Source organism: Pelophylax lessonae, assembly GCF_965119305.1.
Source record: "Pelophylax lessonae genome assembly, chromosome: 7".
Taxonomy (NCBI): Eukaryota; Metazoa; Chordata; class Amphibia; order Anura; family Ranidae; genus Pelophylax; species Pelophylax lessonae.
The window spans coordinates 79,337,476-79,355,332 of record NC_138774.1 but is presented as its reverse complement, the minus strand read 5'-3'; the positions used below and the strand labels follow the sequence as shown (position 1 = coordinate 79,355,332).

At 43.3% G+C, this 17,857-nt stretch overlaps 1 protein-coding gene across 1 annotated transcript in view; it reads left to right on the top strand.

Annotated features, from left to right (window-relative positions):
• The window catches only part of SARS2 (seryl-tRNA synthetase 2, mitochondrial), a 50,093-nt gene that overhangs the window by 27,087 nt on the left and 5,149 nt on the right, over positions 1 to 17,857 (top strand). Inside the window, exons 8-15 of the mRNA XM_082263992.1 lie at positions 2,518 to 2,565; positions 3,996 to 4,104; positions 5,450 to 5,495; positions 7,216 to 7,303; positions 8,369 to 8,481; positions 9,705 to 9,798; positions 10,408 to 10,500; positions 16,193 to 16,258. Coding sequence (XP_082120118.1) covers positions 2,518 to 2,565; positions 3,996 to 4,104; positions 5,450 to 5,495; positions 7,216 to 7,303; positions 8,369 to 8,481; positions 9,705 to 9,798; positions 10,408 to 10,500; positions 16,193 to 16,258 — 657 coding nt within the window. The remainder of the gene's footprint in view (positions 1 to 2,517; positions 2,566 to 3,995; positions 4,105 to 5,449; positions 5,496 to 7,215; positions 7,304 to 8,368; positions 8,482 to 9,704; positions 9,799 to 10,407; positions 10,501 to 16,192; positions 16,259 to 17,857) is intronic.

Sequence of the window (17,857 nt, the reverse complement as noted above, 5' to 3'; positions counted from 1 at the left end):
TAATGCTGTAAAGAATTAGGGCTGGTTCATATTAGTGCGATCACAGAGATTGCATGTAATTCGGAGCGCACTGCTCCTAAATTACATGCGATCTCTGTGCGGTGCAAATTTCAGCCATACAGTTTGTATGGCTGAATTCGCACCGCAATCACACTAAACACACACATGACCCTTTTTTTATCTGCAGCAGAATCGGATCACATGGTGGTTTACACTAGTGCGATCCGATTCTGTGCGAACTTGCAGATCTCAACTGGGGGTGTCGTTAACTTTTAATTGACACCCCCTGCGTATTGCATATGGCAGTGTGAACTGCCAGGGGTGCGGATGCGATGCGGGAACACGCTGCATATTCGCAGTGTTCCCGCGTTGCAGAAGTGTGAACCAGGACTAAGGGATTTTATTTGTGAATTTGAGTTTGGAGATGTTTGAAATGTACCAGTCTGTTTAAAGAGGAAGTAAACCCTCCTCTGTAACTTGTACCTATAGGTAAGCCTATGAAAAGGCTTACCTATAGGTACTGTAAATATCTCCTAAACATGCACCGTTTAGGAGATATTTACCTTACATGCAGCCAGTGACGTCACTGGCGCATGCGCTCTGAAGGAACGGCTCGTGCCGTTCCTTCAGAGCTCCGTGCCGTGACCGTCGGCTCCCGCGCGCGTGCGTGGGAGTGACGTCACCGTGGCTCCGGCCAATCAGATGGCCGGATGCCGCGATCCCAGAAGACGGGCGACTAGACATGTCGCCCGTCATACAGGTGAGTGGACGGCGCGGCGGGGGCTCGTTCTAAGGTAAGTATTTCATAATGAGCTAGTATGCGATGCATACTAGCTCATTATGTGTTTCTGGGGGGTTTACAACCTCTTTAACATGTGTTTTTTTTTTTTTTTTTTTTATTTGGGGGGGGGGGGGGAAGCAGCCAAAGAGTTACAAACGCATGTTTATGCAATGTTTACCTGCCAAAGATTAGTAATTATGGTCAGCCTGTCTGGTGATTTTAGGCATCCATGCGAGACAGAGTAGCTAGGTCACTGACCTGACTCTTCTCAGGTAAAGTTAAGCAATGCTACTTGGTCACTGACCCATCCTGATCCTGCCGACTTGGCCAATAAAGACGCACCAGTATAATGAGGTCATTCTGTGCTCTTATCTCCCATTAAGCATGTTTCCATAGATTGACAGCACACTGTGCAGGGGGTTGCAGAAACGTGCAAAACAAATTTATGTATGTATATTTGATGTGTTTAACAAGTTAAAGTGAAACTTTAGTCAGAAAATGAAGTCCTGCTAGATCACTTTAGGCTGGCCCCTTTTGCAGGTATAGCTATGTATGGACAACATTTAAAAATAGGTGTCTATACTGTTTAAAATCCAGTAACACCCTGCTTTGCACATGCTTAGTTGCTTTCTATTTTTAGGCACTGCCAAATTTGTAGAGGCCAATCTGCCGACAGCCTTAAAGCGGAATTAAACCCTCCTATCCTTTGCAGCCAAGAAAGCTGCTTCTGTTTGATCTGCATCTGCAATGGTGCTGCACATGTGATCAGTTATGACACCAGCCATTTGATGGTTTGACAGTTTTTTGTTGAGGACACAAGGAAATGTTACAGTTAGCAATCCCAGCATTCCAGTAATGTAACTGTTTTTTAAAACCGTTAAATCGACGGGATTCCACTTTATGATTTAGGCCAGGTGCACACTGCTCCGACATGAAAGTCCTGCGACTTCCCATCCGACTTTCCCCTGCAACATCGGTCAGACTTTGATGAACAGGATCCGACTTGAGATCAGTGCAACTTGGGTCTTACAATACATTTTGCAGTACTAATATTGCCTCTGCACACAAGTCACAGGTCAGATCAGTTAAGATGCTGATCCGACTTGGATACGACTTGCATTCATTTCTATCGGCTGAAATTGGACAGAAGTCTGACCAAAGTAGTGCAGGAACCTTTTCCAAAGTCAAACCGACACGAGTCGGACCAGTTAAAACCGGCCTCGGAGGGAAACATTGATTTTTACATGTCATTCGATTTGTGCTCTCAAAGTCGGAGCGATTGTCGCACCAATGTTAACCGGCTCTTTGGCTTTGGGCTTCAGCAAGATGGCAGCCTCCAGCAAGAAGAAACAGGAGCAATGCTGGAAGCAATTTACAGCACAGACTAACATTGGTAACATAATTAATAATGTGAAATGTATGTTCCTTGCTAAAGAACATTATTTTTTTATCTTTTTTTTTGTAAATCTTTGCCAATGTTCTGATTTAACAAAAGTCTAGTTCATTTGACTATCTTCTCATATCTGTATATCAAGCCAGCCTAACGCTAACAATTTTGTTAATTTCACAGTGATGGTGAAAGCTGTTGGTATTTGTCTGCATTGATCTATTCTGTCACATGATCTGCAATTGAATGTTGTTAAAAACGAAATACATTGCCTGACTAGCACTGGTCTGTGTAAAGGAATGCCTAGTACTAATGAAAACCATTCACTCCTCGCTCTTATCCCCTGCAGGGTTTTATCCCCATGTCTGTTCCTGACATGTTGAGAGGAGCTGTGTTCGTAAGTTCTGTCTTTATTGTTTTCCTAATAAAAGTGTAAATGACTAAAGCAGGGTATACACTGGTGAAATTTACTAATAATTAGTGGTGTCAAATTGGCGTTTTGTTTTTGACAACAGTGGTGAGAAAATTTGAAGGAGCAGAATGGAAGATTTTCCTTGAGTGAATGAATTGCTAACTGTGTATGTGGTTTGCATTCAGTCCATTCATTCTGAAACCTAATTTAAAAGCAAATTAAATCTTGAACTACTTTAGAATGACATTCGAATGTACTGAGAATTTTCTAACAAATTTTCGTTTGAAAGTCTACTAGTTTATACCCAGCTTAAAGTTCATTACACATATTGCGATCTGACTTTCACATGGGCTTCAGCTTGTATAGTAGAAGTGTGAAGAGTAACCTTTTAAAATACTTGCTGTGAGCTTTGTGCAGCTTTTCCTAAGCCTTTTGAAGCAACCTTCAGCTTCTATTTGGAAATGTTATCATTGGATCCTATTGGTGGGAGTATTGATTGTTGCTTTATACAAGCTGCTAGCAGGCTTTCAGCAAGCTTCAAGTGGATCTGAAGCCTGCTAGCAGCTTACTTAAAGTAGCAATAAGCACTCCCTTTAGGGTCTGTCTTCAACATTTACAAACTGGAGCTGAATGGTATTTTAAAAACTTCAAAAAGCTTGCTGAAAGCTTCGCAGATGCCTTGTAAAAGCTTGCTGTTCATACTGCTCTTTTAAAAGCTGAAGCCTGTGTGAAGCAAGCCTTACCACCTCAAGCTTTGCAGTGCAAGAGTTTTTTGTCTGAATACAAATTAATTATAATTAAGATAGCTTATATATTTTATTAAATCTAAAGTTGATTGTACTGTCAGATTATATCATGTATGGAGAGCTAGTGCCTATAGGTTGGCTAATTGTATACAGTACTTGTTGCATACAGCAGAGATAAGCTAGTATCATGCTGCTCTGCCTATTGGGGAAAAATGTAGAATGTCAATTATGGGGGTTGAGTGTAAAATAGGCTTCTGAGTGATGTAATCATTTACAAAAAATATCCCCTGATGTAAGGCTAGTTTAAAGGGAATCTGTGATGAGGAAAATGGTTGTGTCCATTCCTATCCCCCTTTTGGAAAATACTACTGGTCTGCCTTGCTGATGCTTCATCGTGAATCCTAAGTAAGTCAGTGGCCCAGGACAAATATGCAGGTTAATCGTTCTGCTGTAACTTGGTTTATACTTTTTCTAAGTCTCTGACTTATCAGGAAGCTGGAGGATCAGCATGACCGAGAACTAGCAGTTCCAGAAAAGGGTTGGAAATTAAGGTTTTTATAGTTCTGAATATGTAACTGTTGAACCCCCCAACATTTGGTTGTTGTGTCTGTCATGTTCCTTGCCCTTTATGTTCTCTTCCTGACATCTCTGTTGTACCTCGTGTCTCAGGAAGGCTGTGGTATGAGGCCTGGTGCCCACAGCTCCCAAGTTTACAGTCTGGATCCATCCTCACACCCTGATCTGCACCTGGCTGGCACCTCAGAAGTTGGCATTGCAGGTAACATTGCTCTTTCACTTCTGATGCTTGTTAGATTGCATTTCTTGCTTTGCCCTGCACAGGTTTGCTTTATTTATTTTCTCACCTGGAACAAAATGCAGATAAGGAATTCTGACATCACCTTCTGCATGCATGTTCTAGGCCATTGACTCAAAGAAATAAAGAAGCTAGGCAGGTAGAATTCCTAGATGGAGGGGTCAGCTTTGGAAACCTATATGCTTTTCTTAGCACTGGTTTCCTTTTATTAGTTAGCCTAATGCAGGGATGTCAAACTCAATTTCATGGCGGGCCGCATGAGCATTATGCATCTGTAAGAATATGCAGGGTTTAGGGGTGTGCTATGCACTGTGTACAGGGTTCAACTCTTTCTCACAGGCTGGATACATCTCACTTCCACCCCTCCTCAGCTCTGACCTATGCACCACTCTCCCCCATCCCCCACCTCTACAGACCTCTCCCTCCACAGCCCTCATCTCTCCCACTACAAAAGCTTCCTCGTATCTCGCCTACCTGGCCCAGGTCCAGTACTCCGGGCACTGTAGACAGCTCTTTCTCTCTCTCACTTGCAAGGGAGATCATTGGTACGCATCTGTCGGCCTGGGCATAGATGAGGATCACAGTTCAGCTTACAACCTGATGCCCCATCCCTACTACACTTGCATCTCTTTTGTCCCCACCGTGAGTGCAGGCTAGGCAGGTATTGATGAGTCACCGATAGGAAAGATGTCCTTGTAAACACAGAAGGCCTCTTGAAGTTGGTGAGCGGGAAGTTGAGGACAGGAGCCAGAGTTGACTGAATGGAGTGCCGCCACGTTATGGCTGAAAATGTCTTGGGTGCAAGGGCCACATGAAATGGCAAGACGGGCCAGATTCGGTTCAGGGCCTTGTTTGACACTTGTGGGCTAATGAATGCCGTTTGAGATATACAGACCATTCTATATTCTGGGCCCTATTGTACATAATTATCCCACTTTTGCACTCTGTGGGCTGTGTGTGTATGTTCTACACACTCTACCTCACTTTGTAGGCTGTAATTTATGCTATACACACTCTGATCCACTCTGTACACTGTGCTGTACATTGTGTACACACACTGCTCAACTCTGCCAGCTGTGCTATAGGCTTTACACACTCTACAGGCTGTATTATAGCTTATACAGACGCTGTCCTCTACTTTATATACACACACTACTAATCTTTATGCTGTGCTTTATAATATACACGCACATAGCTGTGCTGTTTATACTGTACTATACCTTCTGCACACACTGCTTCACTTTGCACACTTGATCAGAAAGTAAAATTAGTGTTTGATTCTGCTGCTTGCTCTTTTTATTCAAAACAGGGTACTTTATGGATCATGCAGTACAACTGTCAGATCTTCCAGTGAGGTGAGTTGTGTATGTCAGTAATATGTTATTATCTGCCTTTCATGCCTTTTTCATTTCTTCTTTTCCCCTTTTGCAACTACTTACTATGGATCCCTTTGCCTTCATTTCTTTTCTTTAGGCAGTATATTAGCGGCTCAAGTGTCACTAAACCCACATCATAAAAAATAATCAATAAATTATGTATTACACGCTGTTTATACTCACTCAGTCACTATGAAATTCTGTATCTGCAAAAAAACTTGGTTGATTCTGCTGCTCCTTATCACCACTTTTTGTCCATGTCCCCAACTCAGCTACTGATTTTACAGCTGTGGTGGCAACTCTGCACATGCTCAGTTTTCAGTGAGTTTCTATGCTGTGCACTTTCTTCATATCACATCTGAGCAGCCCATACATATGCCTATAGAGTCACATATGTGGGTGTATACACAGTGGTAAATGATAGCCCATTCCCTCCCTCCTCCTCCATGCCTACCAATCAGCTAAACACAATTGGGACAGGATATTACATGTAGATTAATGGAGGCTTTGCCTACCTCTTATTCTAAAACACAGGCTGGAGTGGCATGGCAGCCTGTGACTGGCATAAATCTGCCTACACCATGTTATTGCCCAAAAAATAATAAAGAGTTGATTTTAGGCCCCTTTCACACTTGTGCGACTTGAAAGCCGCGCGATTTTACCGCGATTTTGCTGCGATTATGTTGCCGCGATTTTGACTGGACTTGAAGCAATGTCTATGTCTTTGGACCTCAAAACGCATTAAAATCGGGCCAAAGTAGTGCAGGAACTACTTTGAAGTTGCCGCAACTTTAAGTTGCGCATATATGAATGGGTATCATTGGAAAACATGGCAAACGACATGTCGTGCAACTCTGATGACCAAAGTTGCATGACAAGTTGCACAAGTATGAAAGGGGCCTCAAATGTATATATTAGTAAGGGCTCTTTCACACGGGCGGTCCGATCAGATCCGCCTGTCAGTTTTTTATGCGGATCTGATCGGATCCTCCATGCAGCTCTATGGGGCAGCGGGTGTCAGCGGAGACACCTCCACTGACACCCTCTGCCATCCTCATCCGATCCTGTGCTGAAATCTGGACGGATGGAAACCCTATTTTTCCATCCGTTCAGTAATCGGAGCGGAGCGGATCTGATGAGAGCGGACAAGCGGTCCGCTCTCATCCGATCCCCCATAGAGGGCAGCGGGTGCTGAGACACCTCCCTCTCCGCTCTGCAAGCGGAGACGGAGCTGTCATCCGCCGGCTCAGCGGGGATCGCGGATCGATCCCCGCTGAGCAACACGGATCCGCCTACGGAGGCGGACCGTGTGAAAGAGCCCTAAGACAATTTAAAACTGTTTATTTATATTATTTATTTTTACTCTGTATTCCAAAAGATGTGTTTTTTTTTTGAACATGTGACCAGCAGCAGAAGACTAGAAGCTCCTTCTGCTTATGTTTCCCTGCAGACGGACTGGGAAAGATCTGGGTCATGTGACAGCTGTATATGGATGTTTTTCTATTAAAATAATTACAGTGCCATCATCCGCATACAGATATAGAAGGGACAATGTAAATTAAATGGTGTGTGTTTACTATCACTTTATGACTGTAACCCCTTTATTTGTTGCTACCAGTTTGACTTTTTTGCCTATTTTTTTATTTTTCCTGGTGTCAGGTACTGATATGGTAATAAGTTTTCTTTCTTTTTTTCCCAGAACTCTCTGCTGCAGCACATGCTACAGAGCGGAGACAGACACAGGCCGAGAAACATGGGGTCTCTACCGTGTTCACCATTTTACCAAGGTCTGTCTCCTTATCTTCTCTTAAAGGAAACCTGTCCTCTTCTCCTTTAAATGCTAGTTATCTGGCCTTTCTCGATGAAAAAAATGCCAGGGTAGTTTCTAAGTCAGTGAGGCAGACCAGGTATGCATATTTGACTTGACTCTGGCTTTCTAATCAGCAATCAGCATGCTTGTACTGGATTGTAGAAGAAATACTGAGTCAGAGACCGCGAGACCGCTAGGCGACTAGCAATCAGGAGGATAGCAGTGGTAGACCTGTATTAAACTCAGTACAGGTTTTTTAAACTAGTGATAGACACTACTAGACAACACGGGCATTAGACTATGCGGCTGAGTCACTGAACATGTATTTTTTTTTATTTTTTTAGGAGCCTGGAAAGCATTGCACCAGTGATAAGTAGATCGCTGATTCCACGCAGGTCTAATGCAGACTGTCAGTGTAAGCTGGCTGCTTGTACCTCGCACGGGCAGGCAGTTTTTCACTTACAGGAAGAATCCGTGAACTACCACAGTGCTCAAAAGGGCCATGGTTGTTAATTGAGAACTACAAGCGGACAGCCACAAAGGCTGTTAGTTGTTTATTCATTCACAGAACACTGTAAATGAATTACACGGCTGGCCAGGTGGAGGCCCACACAGCCACAGTTTATTTAGATTGTGGCAGCAATCAGGGGGGAGAAGATCTCCCGATTTCTGCCAAAACGAGGGATCGGGGGAATGGGGGGCCAGTACATTTGTAACTTGTTACACCCTGAATTTGGGTGTAACATGTTACAAAAGGATTTATCCTTTAAATCAGACAGCACAGCTAAAATCATACAAAAACCTTGACAAGATGTGTACTTTTATTACTTACTAGTAAGGTCTAAGTGAATTTCAGCACTGACTAAATTGCGGCTACCACCCAATCAAATTCCCCCTTTCAAATCATGCTCAACTGAAGCGAATATAAGTCTTGGGGCCCCAGTTTTACATCTATGGGCATTATTACACTACAGCATGAGTTTCAAAGAATTATTCACCGCTTTGCTTCCAGACTTTTAACTTGTTCTCCTCCCCCCCTCAGGTAGAGATGTTTGGGGTCACAGCTGCTGAAAGCGGGACCGAAAGTCAGGATTTGCTTGATGAATTCCTTCAGCTGCAGAAAGAGATATTTTCAGAGCTTGGTTTACACTTTAAGTAAGCATTGCATTCATCTTTTTGTTGTGTTGCTGAACTGCTGTGCATCATCATGTGCTAAGATGGGTTACTGTGTCCTAGTTCTAATGACTATTTCAAAAAATTCTGTACAGTTAAAGCAGACCTCTATACTGCTTGTTCTCCTACCCTCTCATGTGATAGGCGTTCATAAATGCTGTTTTCATTGTTGTATACTGAAATCACAGTCCACACTTAAGGCCTTCTCTATCTAATAAGTTGACCAGCAATGGCTTTGAGAACTGATAGGTGAGATTTTTCCACAGTAGTGTGTGCTTCTGCCACCCTCTCTTAACGCATAAGGATGTGTCATTTTCCCAGTGCTGTCGGTCTATTCAGACTCCATCAGGGGAGGGTAGCATCATTATTTGTCTTTGAATGGCCATGGCTGCAAGGAACTAGGCATTCTGCTATGGAGGCACCCAATACTGAAGGATGCAAAAGATAAAAGAAACAAGTGATTGATTGAACTTGTCATCAAGAACACAAAACCTAAATTTTTTTTTTATGGGGTTGGCCCTAAATATACTTGTGGTGAGAGAGACTGTAACTTTCAAGTCAGAACTCACCCCTGTTACAAACGACAATGAAAGCTTCCATGGGAAGCTAGCTATGTTTCCTAGTTCTTACTAGCTAGCCCAGCTATAATAACATTTTGAGAAGGGAAAAATGTGACTGCAAGCAAAAAAATATTTTATATTCTTCCTGGAAAACAGTCTGGGGGGGGAGTTGTTGTGTTTTTTTTTTTTTTTTTTTTTTTGTTTCATAACCCTCAGAAAAAGGGGTTTTCTTTAGTAAGATTGAAGTTGGCTTTACTAATTGTGTTCAGTAGAGCTCTTCAGTTTTCTGTTATATTGATTATTTTTAAGTACTATATGTGTAAGTGTTTGATTTGTTTCACCTCGGCCTCATTCTGCAGCGTTTCTCCTTGAGCCTTTCTTTAAAAACAAAAAAACCTTTCCTGAAAGACAAATGTAGACAGTCATTGTTAAAGAACAAGCTAATCGTTTTTTTCCTTAACCTCCCAGTCGCCTAAATATACACAGCTTACTTACCTCCTCTGGTGGTGGTCTTCCCTTTTGCCTGCCAGTCAGGCTGCCCACGCATTCACAATCCATAGACTTGAGTGGGATGGTGTTCCAGTAGTACGGAGTCTATCTTTTTACTTACCACTACAGCATTTATTAATATATTTTGCCTTTCAGGGTTTTAGAGATGCCGACTCATGAACTGGGCCTACCTGCCTATAGGAAGTATGACATAGAGGCATGGATGCCAGGAAGAGGGAAATATGGAGAGGTAACTTGGGACATTAACTGCCAAACAACTTGGCCCTGTGTATATTCAAGGAGACACTTTCACTATAATATGTTCAAGAAACAGATTTTTGTAATCTGGTGTAATACTTGATTACCTCCAGCTGGGGGCAGCAGAGCAGAACTTTACTTTTATTTATTTCTTTTTTTTCTTAATTTTTATCTGTGCTGCTTGAAATCTGTAAAACTCTTCTCCCCATCACCCCCTCATTACCAGCTGAAATTCTAACACATGCTACGGTGAAAATGTTCAGCTTAAGAAAAAAGAGGCACAAGCAGGTTCACAGATATCAGACCAATATTCTTTATTTGCAGCCTGGTAGTGAATGTGTTAGCAGTGGATTAGACAGCACAGTAAAATTGGGCTTACTTTAGGACAGGTGTTAGAACACAGAGTGACACACCTAGAGTGATAATCCTATGAACATAAAAGATTGCTTTTCCAGTAAGCGCATGTTTTGTGGGGTTGTTGTCAATGCCGAGAACTGTCTGTAAAGACAAAGAAAAGATTTTGCATGAAGGAAAAGGCCTTTACAACTACTTTAGAACCCTTTGCTCATCAATGCTGATATTTTCTTTCTGTGACCTCTAGATTTCCAGTGCATCAAACTGTACCGATTACCAAAGCCGTCGGTTGAACATCATGTACCAGGGACCTAATGACGAGCTCCGTCATGCACACACGGTGAGTAAGCTGTGCAACTTGTTTTGCTTTTAAGGTGAAATGCATGAGACAGGCAAGGTAAATACAAAAAAGGTTTAGCCGCTTGCCACCCACCCAGATTATGTGCATGCATGCTCCCCCTGCCGATCCGTGCTGTGATTGGACACAGCACGGGTTTGGCAGCTGATTTCAGCCAATGATTTTGGCTGAAGTTAGCTGATTGTCTGTGCCCAATTACTCACAGTTCTGTGTTTACAAAAAGCAGCTCAATGGACTGTACAAAAGCACAGAACTATATGTATTGTGAACAGCGAGCTGGTTGTTTAACCAGACAGTTAAATAAAATCTGCACACATTACACATTGTTGGGCACGCAATTAATCCTTTGGTTGCTCTTAGATGTTAACCCCTGCCTAGCCACTATCTTTAGTACAGTGCAGTATACAGCATTAGCACTGATCACTGTATTAGTGTCACTATTGATGTCAGAGTCAGTTAGGTTTGTGTACCTACCAGCCAGCAATAGCTAGCGCCAAATTGCTTGCCACACGATCACCGTTCCACTATGAGTCACTAATCACTGCAGTGAAGCGTCTATAGCTGTGTAAATTTCAGTGTGCATATACCAGTGTTTGTAGACACTATAACTTTCACACAGTGTGTATATACTGATCAAAATTATAAATGCAACACTTTTTTGTTTTTACCCCCATTTATCATGGGCTGAACTCAAAGATCTAAGAATTTTTCTATGTACACAAAATGCCTATTGCCCTCAAATATTGTTTCCAAATCTGTCTAAATCTGTGTTAGTGAGCACTTAGGCTGGCCACAATAATAGGCCACTCTAAAATGTGCAGTTTTACTGTATTGGAGGGGTCTGAAAACCAGTCAGTATCTGGTGTGACCACCATTTGCCTCACACAATGCAACTTGACTCCTTCACATAGAGTTGATCAGGTTGGTTGATTGTGGCCTGTGGAATGTTGGTCCACTCCTCTTCATTGGCTGCGCGAAGTTGCTGGATATTGGCAGGACTTGGAACACGCTGTCGTATACGCGGATCCAGAGAATCCCAAACATGCTCGATGGGTGACATTTCCAGTGAGCATGCTGGCCATGCAAGAACTGGGATGTTTTCAGCTTCCAGGAATTGTGTACAGATCCTTGCAACATGGGGCCCTGCATTTTAATGCTGCAACATGAGGTGATGGTCGTGGATGAATGGCACAACAATGTGCCTCAGAATCTCATCTCAGTATCTCTGTGCATTTAAAATGCCATCAAAAATATGCACCTGTGCTCGTTCTCCATAACATACGCCTGCCCATACCATAACCCCACCACCACCATGGGCCACTCGATCAACAATGTTGACCTCAGCAAACCTCTCACCCACTCGATGCCATACACGCTGTCTGCCATCTGCCCTGTACAGTGAAAACCAAGATTCATCCGTGAAGAGAACACCTCTCCAAAGTGCCAGATGACATTGAATGTGAGCATTTGCCTACTCAAGTCGGTTACGATGATAAACTGCAGTCAGGTCGAGACCCTGATGAGGACCATGAGCAATGCAGATGAGCTTCCCTGAGACTCTTTCTGACAGTTTGTACAGAAATTCTTTGGTTATGCAAACCAATTGTTGCAGCAGCTGTCCAGGTGGCTGGGCTCAGACAATCTTCGAAGTGAAGATGCTGGATGTGGAGGTCCTGGGCTGGTGGGGTTACACGTGGTCTGTGTTTGTGAGACCGGTTGGATGTACTGCCAAATTCTCTGAAACGCCTTTGGAGATGGCTTGCCTAGAGAAAAGAACATTCAATTCACGGGCAACAGCTCTGGTATACATTCCTACAGTCAGCATGCCAATTGCATGCTCCCTCAAAACTTGCGCCATCTGTGGCATTGTGCTGTGGGATAAAACTGCACATTTTAGAGTGGCCTTTTATTGTGGCCAGCCTAAGGCACACCTGTGCAATAATCATGCTGTCTAATCAGCATCTTGATATGCCACACCTGTGAGGTGGATGGATTATCTCAGCAAAGGAGAAGTGCTCACTAACACAGATTACCGCTCTTTTCACACGGGCGATCCGATCCACTTGTCAGTTTTTTAGGCGGACCGGATCGGATGCTCCATGCATCTCTATGGGGCAGCGGGTGTCAGCGGAGCTCTCTCCACTAACACCTGCTGCTATCCAAACCTGTCCGTGAAATCCGGACAGATGGAAACCCTATTTGCTATCCATCTGGAGGATTGGATCAGATGAGAACGGACAGGTGGTCCATTCTCATGCGATCTCCCCATATAGGACAGCGGAGATATGCCAGCTCTGTCTCTGCACACAGAGCGGAGACGGAGCTGTCATCCGCCTGCTCAGCGGGTATCGGTGGATAGATTCCCCCATAGAACGGACTCCGTTGGGCGGTGCACCCCTGTGAAAGGGGCCTTAGACAGATTTGTGAACAATATTTGAGAGAAATAGGCCTTTTGTGTACATAAAAAAGTCTTACCGTGTTTCCCCGAAAGTAAGACCTACTCTGAAAGTAAGACCTACTGTTATTTTGGGGGAGGGCTGCAATATAAGCCCTACCCCGAAAATAAGCCCTAGTTTAGTGTATGTAAAATCTTAGCACAAACTTTATTAGTCTTTTATATAATGTCCAGTGTGTGTTTTTGTAATCAAATAGTGTGAAATACCTTTGTTACATCACCGCTCAGCTGATTCCCTGCTCTGCTGTCTTTCTCCTCTCATAGCTGTCAGAGGGGGATCTCAGCCCCTCCCCTCTGCAGTGTACACGGAAGCGCCGAGTTAGATTAGAATTGTGTGAAATACCTTTGTTACATCGCGGGTCGGCGCTTCCGTGACCCCCAGCTGTCAGCGGGGGAGAAGAGAAGGAAGCAAAGCGGCATATCAGCTGAGCGGCGATGTAACCAAGGTATTTCACACTATTCTAATCTAATACTCGCGCTTCTGTGAACACTGCAGAGGGGAGGGGCTGAGAGGAGAAGGACAGAGCATGAGATTAGCTGAGCGCTCAGCAGCGTGGTACCGCAGGTATTTCACACTATTCTATTACAGAAACACACATTGGACAGTATATAAAACACAAATAAAGTGGATTCTAGGATTTTTACATACACTAAACTAGGTTCACATGGGATTCCTGACAGGCAGGGAGGGAAGAGAAAGCAATAATCACAAACCAGGCACTCCTGGGGTGCCTGTAGGGTGGAGGGATAGAAGTAAGCCTGTGAGGTTTCCCAGCGGTTGTTCTGCTGTTAGCCAACTATGGGCTCAGTAAGAGATTGGCACCCAGGGCAGCCATAGGAAAAAATCCAGTCCAGAAGTCAAAGCAATAATCACAAATCGGGCGCTCCTGGGGTGCCTTTAGGGTGGAGGGATAGAAATAAGCCTGTGAGGCTCCCCCGGCGGTTTTTCTGCTGCTAGCCAGCGAGCATAGGAAGGGTGCTGATACGGACAAAGTATATGAGGAAGGCAGCACATGAACCACACCGGGATGCAATGGATAAAGAAGTCAGGTGAACATCCTGTATAGAAAGTGTTAACAGTTTATTGGTATTGATAACCAAAAAACAAATTACATAAAATGCTTACATCCCCTGGGCTGGAGTGGACAAGGGCACCTGGCTGCAAGCAACACGAGTGCGAGGAGGTCAGTCTCCCAGGACCGCTGAGTGGTGTGTGCACAAAGCCGGAAACCAGCCAGCGAGGATGAAAGGACTCTGCTGTAGTTCTGGAGCGGTGACATCAGCCAGACAGGCGCCACTTGCGGGGAAACACCAGGAACCAAGGTGGAACACAAGCTATATGGTCGCCATGACTACATGTCTCGCGCTTTGCGCCCTATCAAGTCATCATGACTTGATAGGCCGCATAGCGCGAGGCATGTAGACCATATAGCTTGTGTTTCACCCTGGTTCCTGGTGTTTCCCCGCAAGTGGCGCCTGTCCAGCTGATGTCACCGCTCCAGAACTACAGCAGAGTCCTTTCATCCTTGCGCCGGCTGGTTTCCAGCTTTGTGCACACACCAATTAGCGGTCCTGGGAGACTGACCTCCTCGCACTCGTGTTTCTTGCTGCCAGGTGCCCTTGTCCACTCCAGCCCAGGGGATGTAAGCATTTTATGTACTTTGTTTTTCGTTTATCAATACCAATAAACTGTTAACCCTTTCTATACTGGATGTTCACCTGACTTCTTTATCCATTGCATCCGGGTGTGGTTCATGCACTGCTTTCCTCATATACTTTAGGGAGGACAGCACATTACAGCTAAGACCTAACCCGAAAATAAGCCCTACTGTGTCTTTTGGTGCCAAAATTAATATAAGACCTGGGCTTATTTTCGGAGAAACACTGTAGATCTTTCAGTTCAGCTCATGAAAAATGGGGGCAAAAACAAAAGTGTTGCGTTTATAATTTTGTTCAATGTGTGTGTATATATGTGTGTGTGTGTATATATATATATATATATATATATATATATATACATATACAGTATCTCACAAAAGTGAGTACACTCCTCACATTTTTGTAAATTTTTGTAAATATTTATACCTTTTCATGTGACAACACTGAAGAAATGACACTTTGCTACAATGTAAAGTAGTGAATGTACAGCTTGTATAACAGTGTAAATGTGCTGTCCCCTCAAAATAACTCAACACACATCCATTAATGTATAAACCACTGGCAATAAAAGTGAATACACCCCTAAGTGAAAATGTCAAAATTGGGTCCAATTAGCCATGTTCTCTCCCCAGTGTCATGTGACTCGTTAGTGTTACAAGGTCTCAGGTGTGAAAGGGGAGCAGGTGTGTTAAATTTGGTGTTATCGCTCTCACTCTCTCATACTGGTCACTGGAATTTCAACATGGCACCTCATGGCAAAGAACTCTGAGGATCTGAAAAAAAGAATTGTTGCTTTACATAAAGACGGCCAAGGCTATAAGAAGATTTCCAAGACCCTGAAACTGAGCTGCAGCATGGTGGCCAAGACCATACAGCGGTTTAACAAAACAGGTTCCACTTAGAACAGGCCTCGCCACGGTTGATCAAAGAAGTTGAGTACACGTTCTCAGCGTCATAACCAGAGGTTGTCTTTGGGAAATAGACGTATGAGTGCTGCCAGCATTGCTGCAGAAGTTGAAGGGGTGGGGGGTCTGCCTGTGAGTGCTCGGACCATATGCTGCACACCGCATCAAATTGGCTAATTGGGCCCAATTTGGACATTATCATTTAGGGGTGTACTCACTTTGTTGCCAAAGGTTTAGACATTATTGGCTGTGTGTAAAGTTATTTTGAGGGGACAGCAAATTTACACTGTTATACAAGCTGTACACTCACTACTTTACATTGTAGCAAAGTGTCATTTCTTTAGTGTTGTCACATGAAAAGCTATAATAAAATGTTTACAAAAATGTGAGGAGTGTACTCACTTTTGTGAGATAATAAATATATATATATATATATATATATATATATATAATTTGTGTGTGTGTATGTATGTATATGTACTGTGTGTGTGTGTGTGTGTGTGTGTGTGTGTGTGTGTGTGTGTATATATATATATATATATATATATATATATATATATATATATATATATATATATAGTATTTATTTATTTTTTTATGTTGATTTCTATTCGGTTATTTATCTTACAGTATAATCTAATCTTCTCTCTTGCAGATTAATGGTACAGCCTGCGCAGTTCCCCGACTCATCATTGCCCTTCTGGAGTCAAACCAGTTAAAGGTGAATGTCTCACCTGTAGATTACACTTGTCACCTTTTTCACATACAGTATTTCATCTTATTGCTTAAGTGACGCCACCTTTGGCCATACACTTAGATTTTTAAACAACGTTCATACAAAAATCCCCAGTATATTCAATAACTTCATGAATATCCTTCAAAATTTGTTTGCTTTAACATTTGATTTATAAATAAATGTAACTTGCTGAACAAAATCCACATAATACACTGTTCAAAATTTGTTCAAGAAAAATATTCCATCCTGCCACTTCAAATTTAACTATGGTTGAAAATGTACATCCATCAGCCCCCACTACTAATTAGAAAATCAAACAAAGGTTTGACAACAAATATATTTTTTTCAAAACACATTCTAACATATGGCCAGCTTTAGATTCTTTGCCCCTTTCAGGGGTATTTTACAATAAAAGTCTAGAAAGAATGTCAAATAGCACGCCTTGTCCGGCATGTTTTTAGAGACTTTTGAAACGTTTAAAATGCCAATCATCTATTCAGTTGGTAACTAATGAGAGATGCAGGTATGAAATGGGGGCCGGGGGGGGGGGTACAGGGGGGATTTATGAAGGGTGGATAAGTTTCTCATTGTGGCCAGTTAGCTTTCATTGTTCAAAAGCTCCAAAATGCTTAAAGGCCAAGTTCACCTTTGGAGCATTTTACACCTGTATTTAAAAGAACCCTGTGACAGAGGGCAGGGCTTCTTCTCCACCGCAGCCATGTCATTCATTTCCAGGGATCCGTGAATAAAGAAACTACAAGTACAAACAAACGGCAACTGCCCCAAACTATAACAGGCCTTAACAGCAAGGAGTACAAGGAAGGGCAATGCATGTCAAACAACAAAGAAAAATTCCCAGCTCAACTTGCCAGCCTGCAACAAACCGAACTATATTGTGTCTAAGGCCCCTTTCACACTAGCGGACCGTTCAGATCCGCCTGTCAGTTTTTCAGGCGGATCTGAACGGATGCCCCATGCATCTCTATGGGGCATCGGATGTCAGGGGTGACATCCGATCTGTCAAATCTGGACGGATGGAAAACCTAGTTTTCCATCCATCCCACGGATTGGATGAGAACAGACAGGTGGTCCGTTCTCATCCGATTCCCCCATAGAGAACAGCAGGGACCTGACAGCTCTGTCTCCGCACATAGCGCGAAGACAGAGCTGCCATCCGCCTGCTCAGCGTGTGATCGGCGGATGGATCCCCCGCTGAGAAAAACTGAGTCCATTCATGTTAAAAACAGGGGTTTAGTTTGCACACATTTACAAATACATGCGTAAGCTGCAGAGGTCACGGCACCCCAGTATTATCTGCAGTCCCAACTTTATACATTTTGAGAGCCTCCATAGTAGGAGCACATACAGTATATACTAATGGATAGATTGAGGACAGGTATGCCTTTGGGAGCCCACCCCTCCCTAAAGGATTGGGAAGTGTTGTTTGTTTGTACCGCTGGTTATTTGGTGGGGGGGGCGTAGTGGACACCTTTGCTGCCATTGTGCTATTTGCTGGGTGTCCAGTGCGCCTCCCTGCCTTTTTAAGGAGGGTTGGGCTCCCTCCAGGCATACCTGCCCTCAGTC